Source organism: Mustela erminea, chromosome 15 (genome assembly GCF_009829155.1).
Source record: "Mustela erminea isolate mMusErm1 chromosome 15, mMusErm1.Pri, whole genome shotgun sequence".
Lineage (NCBI taxonomy): Eukaryota > Metazoa > Chordata > Mammalia > Carnivora > Mustelidae > Mustela > Mustela erminea.
Window position 1 is genome coordinate 60,091,693 of NC_045628.1, and position 12,601 is coordinate 60,104,293.

The 12,601-nt window shown below is 33.7% G+C and overlaps 1 protein-coding gene and 1 pseudogene across 6 annotated transcripts in view; both read left to right on the plus strand.

Moving 5' to 3' along the window:
• FNDC3A (fibronectin type III domain containing 3A) overlaps positions 1–12,601 on the plus strand; it is a 180,659-nt gene that overhangs the window by 148,884 nt on the left and 19,174 nt on the right. For all 6 annotated transcript variants that reach the window (XM_032314193.1, XM_032314190.1, XM_032314192.1 and 3 more), the window contains 6 exons: positions 118–242; positions 615–789; positions 2,503–2,589; positions 9,318–9,456; positions 10,159–10,227; positions 11,246–11,364. In XM_032314193.1, the coding sequence (XP_032170084.1) occupies positions 118–242; positions 615–789; positions 2,503–2,589; positions 9,318–9,456; positions 10,159–10,227; positions 11,246–11,364 (714 nt within the window). The remainder of the gene's footprint in view (positions 1–117; positions 243–614; positions 790–2,502; positions 2,590–9,317; positions 9,457–10,158; positions 10,228–11,245; positions 11,365–12,601) is intronic.
• On the plus strand, positions 9,966–10,073 carry LOC116574678 (annotated as a pseudogene).

Sequence of the window (12,601 nt, forward strand, 5' to 3'; positions counted from 1 at the left end):
AATGACTTTTAATGTATATACCAGCTCATATGTAGTTATTCATCAAGCAGGAACTTTGTGGATTTATCTTTTTACAGTAATGTACATGATATATAATAATCAGCCAATTTTTTTTAGGGAAAAGGAAATGGAGAATTTTGTCAGTGTTATATGGGCTTACAGAAGCAATTTAAAATTACTAAACTGTCACCAGCAATGGGTTGTAAATTTAGACTGTCAGCCAAAAATGAGTATGGCACAAGGTAAGATACATTTTAATGCAAATATATTATTTAGTCACTTCACTTAATATAAATTATGCAGAATCCAAATTATCCACTAAAAATTCTGCTTTAGTTTATGTTGGTATAGTAAAGATGGATTAACTATCATAGCAAAAGCTGTAAGAGAAGATGTTAGTTACATAAACTACAGTTTTAAAAGTGTATTAGTAAATACACTTTTAGGTTCTGATCTGATAACCATGAAAATATTATCAACTCCAAGACATTATTTGGATTATAATTAGTTATCAAAAATTGTCACTTTCGGAAAATGTCATTTATCAGATTGAATTCTTTAGCTATAAAAACAGCTCTTTTTCATTCATTCTTAAAAACGATTTGTTTCAACAGTGGTTTTAGTGAAGAAGTCTTATATTACACTTCAGGCTGTGCCCCTTCCATGCCAGCAAGTCCTGTATTAACTAAGGCTGGTGTTACTTGGTTATCCTTACAATGGAGTAAGCCCTCAGGAACACCATCAGATGAAGGAATTTCTTACATTTTAGAGATGGAGGAAGAAACTTCAGTAAGTATAAATATATATTTTAAGTAGTGTTTAAAACCTATTTCAGGTAACATCAATCCTTATAAATAAGTAAATAGTGCCACAGTAGTTAGATCCTTTCCCAGATCCTTGAGTCCTTGGTGTTGGTTATTATTTAGGAGGAACTGGGAATGAGGAAGAACTCAGTCTTGTCTTTTCTTGATGTGTGGGAGGGAGTTTTGTTTTTTTGTTTGTTTGTATATATTTGCGCCTAGGAACAGTATAGACTGCATTCTTAAATATATATGTTTTAGGGAAAATAAAGGGGGGGAAGATTACCACAGCCTTTCAGCCTAAGCAGCTCTAAAAAATAAGGAAATAATATGTCCACCTTTTCCAGCTGTGTTCATACACTGCTTTCTCAAGCACCACAGAAGATAGGAAGAGCATCACATGACATTATATAGTGCCACCAGAATCAGGTTTCCAGTGGTTGTCTTCTATGAGCTAAAACGTAACTAACGTGAGTTAGGGTTTCTTCTATTAGTTCTACATAGTTTCATAGCTTTTTCAGAGCTACTTTATTTTTTTTAATCAAATTTATTTATTTTCAGCATAACAGTATTCATTATTTTTTCACCACACCCAGTGCTCCATGCAATCCGTGCCCTCTATAATACCCACCACCTGGTACCCCAACCTCCCACCCCCCCACCACTTCAAACCCCTAAGATTGTTTTTCAGAGTCCATAGTCTCTCATGATTCACCTCCCCTTCCAATTTCCCCCAGCTTTTTTTTTTTTCCCCCCAGCTTTAAAGCAATTTGAGTGAAAAATACATTGGTCCACTCGCAGCTATATACCCAAGAGAACTTGAAAACACATGTTTATACAGAAATTTGTATGTGAATGTTCATAGAATTATTCGTAATACCCAAAAAGTGGAAACAACCCAGATGTCCATTAATTGTTGAATGGATAAACAAAGTGTGATATATCCATACAGTGGAGTATCATTGAACCATATAAAGGAACGGAATTAGTCATGACATGAATGAACATGAATACACAGAAAGTATATTAGTTTATTAGAAAGTATATTAGTGAATGAGAAAAGAGGGGAAGTGACTGCTAACCAAAAAGTAAAGTACAGGCTTCATTGTAGAATTAGGATTCAATGATAATTGTATAATGAATACACTATAAATGATTGAATTTCATACTTTGAATGGGAATTTTACAGAATGTGAATTATATATCAACTTTTAAAAATAACAATGGGAAAGTAGTGAAGCATTGTCCCTGGAGCTATGAATAGCAATCCAGTACCTAAGTGACATGCCTTCCTGCCAGCACCGCCAACCATTTGTCTGTTTACTTAAACACAGAGCAAGTTAAGTATGTCAAATGGTTATAACTCTGTTTAGTTCTTACAACATCTGTGTAGGAAAGTCTATTAGTTTTAGAGATACACTTACTGATGGTGATGTTACCATTGACTGACTTTACCTTCACCACAAAGATCTTCTCTTGGTTACTATATTTATGGAGTTCTCCATCCCCCTACAAACATTCATTAGCATTTATGGATCTGTCCATTCAAAATAGAAGTATCAAGGTGAGTATTACACTTAAGAGAGCATTAATCACCTGGTACACAGTAGAAGATGAAGACAACCTGGGTGTTTTTACATGTTTGTTATTCCCCATATTTCTGCTGCTAAACATCTAAGAAAGACTTATTTTCACTTTCCAGGGATATGGTTTTAAGCCTAAATATGATGGAGAAGATCTTGCTTACACAGTAAAGAATCTCAGACGTAGTACAAAGTATAAATTTAAGGTAAGCTTTGAAAGCCCATATAAAATTTGTCATTCTTGTTCCTGTTGTCTTAAAGCTAAGTATACACCTCACTCCTTGATTTTAAATCTAAAATAGTTTCAGGCTTGGGGAGCCTGGATGGCTCAGTCAGTTGGGCATCCAAATCTTGATTTTGGCTCAGGTCATGATAACGGGATTGTGAGATCAAGCCCCACATCAGGCTCTTCGCACTGGATGTGGAGCCTACTTAGGGTTCTCACTCTCCCTCTGCCTCTCCCCACTCATGGTCAGTCACTGCACTCAAAAAAAACATAAAAAGTTAAAATAGTTTTGACTTTTCTAATGAGCATTACTGCTGTATTACTGTGTAACATTGTCAAACTATATATATTTAAATTCAAATCAGTTTTGATGTTTTATGGAACTTTTATTTGTATAACGTGAGCAAACATCTTCTAAAATGTGGATGTTGTTAAACACATTCAGAATGTGCTTTTTTGTTAGCAATATCTGAAAAAGTAATGCTTTTATTTTCTAAGTACATTATATCAAGTGGTACATAATTTCATTTTGTCTCATTACTGATATTCACTTGATGAAGGTTATTTTTACCATGTTTCTTCACCGTAAGGTTTTCCTTTTCCCTTTCTAATAATAGCATTTTCTAAATACTATGTAAACATCTTGGGTTTTGTCAGACTTTCACGTACTAGTTTTAACATCCATTGATAATACCTGCCTGAGTCCATTATTACTGATCAATAGTTGCCAAGTAGCAACTAAGATAAAATTAAATAAAATAAAAATAAAATTTTTCAATTTTATTATGCCTTCTACATTTATTATTTGGCATTATACTATAAAGAAAAGCTTTCTTTTCTCATTTATGTAAATATGAACTCCTGGATTCCTGTTTACTGAGTGGGCTGTTTTTGTTATTATGATTGTCAGTTGTGAGACTCAGATTGTTTCAGATTTAGGAGCCCTTGGGGCTGGCTTTCAGATCCTTTTGAAATGTGCCCCCCATCATTCTTTGAAACCTTTCCTTTCTGGCACATGCTATTCCAGTCTCATCTTGTACTTTCCCTTCTTTAGCCTTGAGATTGTTTTGTTTCTCAAAGCACTTGGGTCCTTTCAATAGACAATGGTATTTATAAGCCAAAATCTGGGAAGTAAGTATACTTATTGCTATAACAGTTTTACTACTCCTGGACACCCTCTCAATGGACTGAGCTATGAGCTATGTGTGTGTACGTGCACATACAAAATTTGTATGCACAAACACATTTACATCTGTATTTCTACATATATATATCTATTTTTTTAAACCATGAGTTTACACACGTACCTCCGATCTTAATCCAATACTACAGGTTAATTTCTTATTTCTTATTTCTAGCTCCCTTCATCATCAGAAAGAAACTTTGCCCCAGTTATGTCAATTATATTTAGTTTGTGGAACAAATTCCTCCCCCTCCCATAAAGTTCTATATGGGGTGCTTGAGTCCCTACTAGGCAAATGCTGCTGCCTCCAACCAACCCACCTATCCCCCAGCAGAGATACTTGCCTTGTTTAGCTCACCTATTGGCCTTTACACTGAATTATTTCTAGTGTAAAGCAGACAGACTCTACATGTCATTTATTGCTTGCTTTGAGGCATGAAAACTATATGTATCATTCTTGCTCACTTGAAGCGCTAGCAAGCTTTGAAAATTCATCTACTGTGGAGATTCCAGAAATTCTTTCTTTCATAGTATAGCATCCATTCTCAGGGTATTTTTTAACTCTGACTTGATCAGGGATATACATTGCTATTTCTTAGAGACAGTGCTTGAATTAGTCAATATACCAATTAATATAAGCCAGCCTACATTTTTGTGCCCAGGTTTTTCTAAAAATACAAGATGCTTATTAGTTAATACATTCAACATTCGAATTTTCTTCTCAGTACTTGTTTAATCAAATCATTTCAAATAAATGATAGAAGCTACTGTAAATTGTTTTCACTATTAAAAAGCAAAGATAAATTTTATCCCTTGAGAACATTAAAAAATTTTAAGCATGAGATTTGATTACGAAGAGCATAATAATTATATTTATTATGCTTTGTCTTATATATCAGCTTCATTTTTAAAACTTACGATAACACTGAGTGATTTTAATTTTTTCCAAATAGAGTTTTCATATTTTTACAAGATTTATGAAATACTTAAGAAGTAAGTACATTCATTCAGTTTTCCTCTTAGGATGATGTTGGATTGTATTTTGCTTCAGTAATGATTATTGTTATGATTATTCAGTAATGATTAGAAAATGATTAACATTTTCTAAGGGGAAATGTTAAGATCTTTATAATTTGGTAAGTTTATTAAAATTCTTAGAATTCTACTATCCTGTAACACCATGGTATTATTTCCACAATAGAGACAAAAATGTTATGTATACATATAAGGGAGTAAATTTCTTATGATCCACTATTTTAAAAAATTACAGATTTTTATTTAAAATTGTTTCACTGTGGCAGTCACATTCAGATTGCAGGGTATACAGTCAGAATCTCCAAGGAGACAGTAGGCTTTTACAAAAAGTACCCCCAAGTAACTAGAGAGGGGATAGGAAAACAATGTCTCTAAACAAACTCTTAACAAATCACTGGCTTATAGGAAGGGATTATATAAAAGCTTATTAAATAATAAATCGTAAGAGTGATAACCGAGAATAGTAGCTCCCCAAGTGTGATCACCAGACCATTGTATCAGCATCACCTGGGAACTTGTTAGAAATGTAAATTTTCTGGCCCCCTCAGTTCTGTTGAATCAAAAATTCTGGGATAAGACTTAGCAGTCTGTGTTTCAGCACTGTCCAAGTGATTCTGAGGCTTACTGAAATTTGAGAACCACTGATCTAAAGGGGGAAAAAAATAGAAAATGATGACTATGTGGTCTTCTAGAAGCTTGGACATTTTGAATCTGCTTGTGCTGGGTGCCAGCTGACAGGCTTTTGAATCATTAAATCCTATTGCTGTCTCAGACTTTGTTTTCTATTTTGACATTGCAGACTCCTCTTTCAAGCAAAACATATCAAAATAAACTGTTAACACTAAAGAAATCTTAGACTACTAAGCAAAAGCTTAGAAAATACTATAAATCTATAATCCTATAGTCCAGTCCAAAATACTATAATCCAGAAAACAATGACTAGATAGTATATTACTGATTGTAAAGAAATAATGATATAATTAACATAAAATTGTAATATGACCAAGTTTGCCAAATGCCAAGAGTTCTAGTTTCTACACTACAGACAATCCTAGGACACTCAAAATACTTAAACAAAATTGGAACAATGTAAAAATTTAAAGGACAAAAGAAAAATTAAAATTAAAATTTAAAGCATAAGAAAGCAGCCAAAATTCTTAAAATCAGTTAAAATTCAGAATGGTTAACAAGTGTACAATGCTGACTCTATCAAATGGTTCATTAGAAGCTAGCTGAGACCTGTTGTCCAAATTTAAAATGATAATAATTATTAATAATTATAATATTTCTTATTAAAGGCTTCAGAAGCTAGTGGCCACTCACTATGACTCTGGGCCAGTAGAAGGCCGATTTCTTACTTCTTAAAGTTCCCTGAAAAATAGTTTTTTAAGCAGCAAGCCTTCTAAAGATCAAGTTCTGAGTACCTTGAGCTGAGAACCCTTAAAATACTACACTGTAGCTTATTACTTTTTTTTGAGGTGTTTTTTTTTTCAGATGGAGAGAGATCAGTCAGTTAGTATCTGGGATCCATCAGCTTCTCCTGTCTATACGGGACACCTGGGTGGCTCAGTTGGTTGGACGACTGCCTTCGGCTCAGTCCCACATAGGGCTCCCAGCTCCACAGGGAGTCTGCTTCTCCGTCTGACCTTCTCCTCGCTCATGCTCTCTCTCACTCTCTCTCTCTCAAATAAATAAATAAAATCTTAAAAAAAAAATTCACTTGTACACTTACATGTCAGCATCAGTGACAGTACATAAACATGTTGCCTTCCTCCTCCTCATCTTGTCCAGTGTCATTTTATGAGGTCTTCCTTTCTCCTTTGCACTAACCAAAGTGTGCCCAAGTTTAGTCCTAACTTATTATGCCCCTTTCTCCCTTGGATACATCATCTCTTTGCTTTCTGTCAGCTGTCATTTTTTGTTCTGAAGAATACTAAATCTCCAAACCTGTTCTGTGCTTTTATCAAGCTATTCTTACTTTCTAATTACCGTTTTATACCTAGATTAATCTTTCCAAAATACAGCTTTCCCTTTAAAAAAAAAAATCCCTTAGTTTCATATAAGATTTTTTTATATTCTGACACATTCAGTTTTTAAAATGCACTGTCTTTCACTCCTTACTTGAACTGGCTATCTGACCAGATTGATTGTTTATTCTTCCTTGATCAGAGCTCACTATTTACTATTATTTCTGCTCTATACCCAGGGCTTTCTGTTCTCTCTCTTACCCAGGTTTGCCCTTTTACTGCTCTTGCCCATGAAGACCTCATATCACTTCTGTTTACCTCTTCAGAAGCGTTTGTGGACCATTTTATGCCTTAGTAATCTTTCTCCTATTGCCTGAATCTTTTCATATACATCTTGCTTGTCTTCTGCATAAAGATTCTAAACTTGTTGAAGATACAGAGTGCACCAAACCTAGAGTTCCCAGCACAGTGCTCCCTCTATGGTGGGAACTGAATGAATGTTTTTGATTATTTGTAAAATTGTGGGGATGGGGAGATAAGTATATGGCTTTATAACCTTTAATACCTCATGGCTAACTGAAGTAAAAGGAGGCAGTGCCAAAATATATACTCTTAAAAATACAATTAGTGGATCTTTCTCGTTTTTAGGGAGTCTCTTCTTACTTTAATAGTTTCTTCTAGTTCTAGGTTTGAGTAAACACTGTGTACCATATTGAGAAGTGTTTTGACTCTCTTTGTGGTCCAGTTTATAAAGCAGCAAATAAAATGCATTGTCGTGCATGGGAGGACTGAGGAAGCCTGAGCAAAATTGAACAATTGAACCGAATTTTACTGCATTCTCATGAGCCGCATGATTTATTTAGGGGTAGATTTATTTACATCCATGTGTATATTATCATGTCATATCATAATGGAGCTTGTCTTGAGTCATTCATTCATCCTGTAATTATTGAGCATTTATTCTATAATAAAGCACTGTTCTAAACACTAAGAATATAACAATAATCAAAATAACTGATACTCTAGTTAGGGGAATAGACAGTAAACAAGCAAATGGTAGATGGTGATAAGTGCTACGTGGATTAATCAAATTAGGGTGAGGTAACAGAATGATTGGGTAGTCAAGGAAGTACTTTTGGAAATGAAACTTGAATCTGAATAACCAGAAGAAGTTAGCATGTCAAGAACAAAAAACATTTGGGGCAGGGAAAATAACTGCTAATGCAAAAGACTGTAAAGTGGAGGTAGGCAGGGGTGAAATCACATAGGGTGTTGTAGGCCATAGGGAATTTAGATTTTATTTTGAGTAAAATGAGAAGCTATTGGAAGGTTCCAAGCTAAGAAGTAAGTCCCTTTGGCAGTTGTGTAGAAAAATAGAATTGAGAGAAGGAATAGAAGCTAGAAAACTAGTTAGTAATATATTGTAGTTATTCAGAAAAGATAGAATAAAAGAAGCCTTGACTAAGGTGGTAGTAGTAGCAGAAAACAGAAAAGTAGAGGTAGACTTGACAGGATTTGCTAATAGAATGAAGTTGTAGGTTTAGAAAAGGAAGAATCAAGGATGTTTCTTAGATTTTTGACTTGAGAAGTAGGTAGATGACTTGAGCAACTAGGTAGACTTTTTGCTGATGAGAAAGAGCAAAGATGGAGCAGGTTTAGAAAAGAGAAAATCATATCAAGTTGGATATTTTATTTCAGGAGCTTTAAGTTCAGTAGACAAGATAAGGTAAAAATATATATTGAATTTCTAAAGTCAGATATCAAAATACTTAGATATGAATTGTGTTTATTGCTGTGCCACTTAATAACTTGAAAAAAAAACAAGTATTGGGTCTGCGGGTCAGGAATTCAGGACCAGCTTAGCTGAGTGGGTCTCATGAAGGTTTTATGTGAGGTTATAGTCAAGATGCCAGCTAGGCTGCAGTCATCTGAAGGCTTGACTGGGGCTGGAGGATTTGCTCCCAAGTTCACTCAAGTTGCTTGTTAGCCCTCAGTTCCTCTCTGACTTTTGGTCAGAAGCTTTAGTTCATCAGCAAATGGATTTTTGTAGAGGGAAGCCACACATACTCCTTTCTGTTACATTATATTAGAAGCAAGTTATTAAGAACAATTCAAAGGTAAGAGGATTGTCTTCACATGAATAAAGGAAATTCAGAGAATTTGTGGACATCTTTTTAAAACTCAAAGAATAGTAAAAGAATAAGTAAATCAAGCCCAAAGCCTATCAAGTATCATCAGATTATAGCTTATTCCTATGATGATTCTTGATTAGTATCAAAACTTTAGATGTAAACTTCTTTATATTCCCAGAACTGACTCTAACAGGGGATTATACCTAAATATTCTTCATATATGCTGAGTCCCTGTTGAAGACAAGCAGTTCTCACATACCAAGCCATCACAGTCTGAAAACTTGCCTTTATAATTTGATTGATCTTATTTATCTCTCAACACTTTGTTCATTAAGTCATTATCATTAGGTATCAAATATTGTTTTAAGTCTTTGGTTTTTTTATGTCACAGGTTATTGCTTACAACTCAGAAGGTAAAAGTAATCCAAGTGAAGTAGTAGAATTTACTACATGCCCTGATAAACCAGGAGTACCTGTGAAGCCTTCAGTTAAAGGAAAGATACATTCACACAGTTTTAAAATAACTTGGGGTAAGATATGCATATTTGTACATCATTACTTTTCTATTTGATTAAAATGATTTGAATATTAAGATAATTCTTAGGATAGTTGGGTACATGTGTTAGCTCAAGCAAGTTCAATAGGAAATGTGAGACTCATTCATTGTTTGGATATCTTTTTTTGTGGAAAACTTTGCACGCACACAAATACAGAGTTCATATTTGTTATAGGAAGAACTTGGAACCTGCAGTAAGACTACGAGCAGAGGTAGCACTATGTGAAATGAATGATTACTGAAATTATAGGTTAAAAAGTTACTTGGGTCATCCTAGCGCTCATGAAAATTGAAAATCACTTATTCACTTAGAACAAACATTTGTTGGAGTGCCTGTCTGGCTCAGTCAGAAGAGCATGCAAGTCTTGATCTCACACAGTCCTGATTCAAGCCCCAAACGAGCCCCACAATTGGGTGTGGAGATTGTTAAATAAATAAAACTTGAAAAAAAAAATAAAACATTTATTGAACATCTGTTTATACAAGACTATACTTTCAGGGATCATTTCTATAGTTTGTTTATACACCACTTAAAATGCTGGTACTAATTAAAAAAGCATTACAGGTGATTCTCTTTTTTTAACAGTCTGAGGTTTGGTATTCTGTTTATTAGGATTTCTGTCACTGTTTAATTATATGTACTTTGCCTAATACTACTTTTTACTTTTTTGGATAGACCCACCAAAAGACAATGGAGGTGCAGCCATCAATAAATATGTAGTGGAGATGGCAGAAGGTTCTAATGGTAAGAATAACTATTAAAAATTCATAGATTTAGAGATACCTGGGTGGCTCAGTCAGTTAAGCATCTGCCTTCAGCTCAGGTCATGATCCCAGGGTCCTGGGATCGAGTCCTGCATTGAACTCCTTGCTCAGCAGGGAACCTGCTTCTCCCTCTCCCTCTGCCTGTTGCTCTCTCAGCACGTGCGTGCTCTCTCTCTCTGACAAATGAATAAAATCTTCAAAAAAAAAAAATTAATAGACTTATTCTATTTATACCAGTCTGCCTCTGCTCTTCATGACTTTGCATTTTATATGATCTCTTTTCTTTCACTTTTTATTTTTCCTTTGTTTATAGCAGTTAGTATTTTGCCTGTTATGATCCACTTTAAGTTATAATCTCTAAGACTGCTGAACACCTATATTATTAAATTTACATTTATATTTTATTTCCTCTCTCATTTGTTTGCTTTGCTCAGTTCCAGTATATCTGAACTAAAAAGTCTTCTGAAGGTGTATTCAGTTAGATTTATAACCAGACATATCAGAGAAAAATTATCTTGTAAAATTTAACTTACGTTGTTCTAGTTTTAGTAATATTTTTTGTGCCTTGTGAACTTTGTTTTTGAATTACACATTTAACAGTCTTTATTTCTATGCAATGAACTGTTTCCTGCAAAATAATGTCTTTTAATTAAGGCTAAACTTCCTATGTTATTTGTTCTTTCTATTCTTTGTGTGTTATGTCATTACTGGACCATTAAACACATTTAAAATGCTTAATTAAAAGCAAATTATGAATGTAAACCAAAGTTTGTACAGAGTTACAGAGATATTTCATTTCAACAAAGGCTTACAGATTTGTCTAGGAAGCTGTAAAATAAAATTAGATCATCTCCAGGAAATTCGAAACAAGTTTAAATAGTTTCTGACAAATTACATAAACACTTAACTTAGTGAAGCTAGGATAACTGCTATGTCTGTGATACCAGAACATTAAACATTACCTTGTGGCTGATTGAACATAATTCTTCACCTTACAGGAAACAAATGGGATATGATATACAGTGGAGCTACTAGAGAACATCTTTGTGATCGACTGAATCCAGGTTGTTTCTATCGTTTACGAGTTTACTGCATCAGCGATGGAGGACAGAGTGCGGTAATAACTTACATGTAGATTTTTTTTCAAGTTTGGGTCATATAAGATGGGATCACCAGATGCTGCCTCAAAATTTGAAATGTATCCAAAGTAATTTCTGTAACCCAGGTGATTAATTTTATAGTGACCAGGATTTCTACAAATAGTACTTGGCTGATAATCCATATTCAGTGAATATGTATTGACTGGTTAGTGTTTAGTTTTGGAAAAACAAATACACAAAAATGTTGCAGAAAAATTGATAAAGATAAATTTTAGGATGATGCTTAATAACCATACCTAACAGAGATAGAAATAATTGTAGAGTGATTGCTTCATAAATTATGTGTATCAGGACAAACCATAAAATAGAATTTACTGTTTAAACACAGATTCTGATATTTACTTGTTGCAGAAAAGTTCTTAGTTATTATTAGAGATCCACTAACCAAAATGGACTCAGTGTGCCATTGATTATATATGAAATATTTGTAATGTTCTGGAGAGGTATGTTTTTTAATAGGAGTGATTTTTCTTTTTTAATGAATTTAACCAAGCATGTGTTCATGGAGCACACATATTAATATTTTTCAAATGGAATTTGATGCAATAAAGGTACCTCTTTTTTTGAAGGTACGTTTTTTAAAAATAAATTTATAAGTATTGCGTTGAAAATGTGAATATTATGAAACTGAGTGCAGGTCCTGCCCACAGGCCCTGGGATCCAATTGCTTCATTTTATCTAATAAAATCTTCTTGGATTTAAAAAAGGAAATCCACTGTACCCCAAAAGAGCCTCTAATTTTCTGATTCAGCATTATAGCATTCTATATAAGATACCTTTCTGAATAAGGTAATGATCAGATATTTTTTATGCTTAGAAAGAAAACTAATACAGTGCAGATAAGGAATATGGCACTGTGTGTCAGTATTTTTAAGAGAAGTCTTTTAAAATAAAAAAATATATATTTTTAGATAGTATAGAAACTAAAATAATACTAAATACCTGGAGATACCAAATACTTGGAAAATCTTACCTAATTTTTAAATTATTTTTAGGAGGAAAGGAAAGATTATATATACATATTAGTATGTAGGTTAAAAATACAGTATACTGTAAAGTAAGCAAAACAGTCTAAATCTCCTGAAAACATAGCAAACAGTATTTACAGAATGTTAAAACATCCTTCTTTAGAAGAGATTTGTGAATCCATTTGGACAGAGTCAAAAATAATGTCCGTTAGGATTGTTGAAGGTT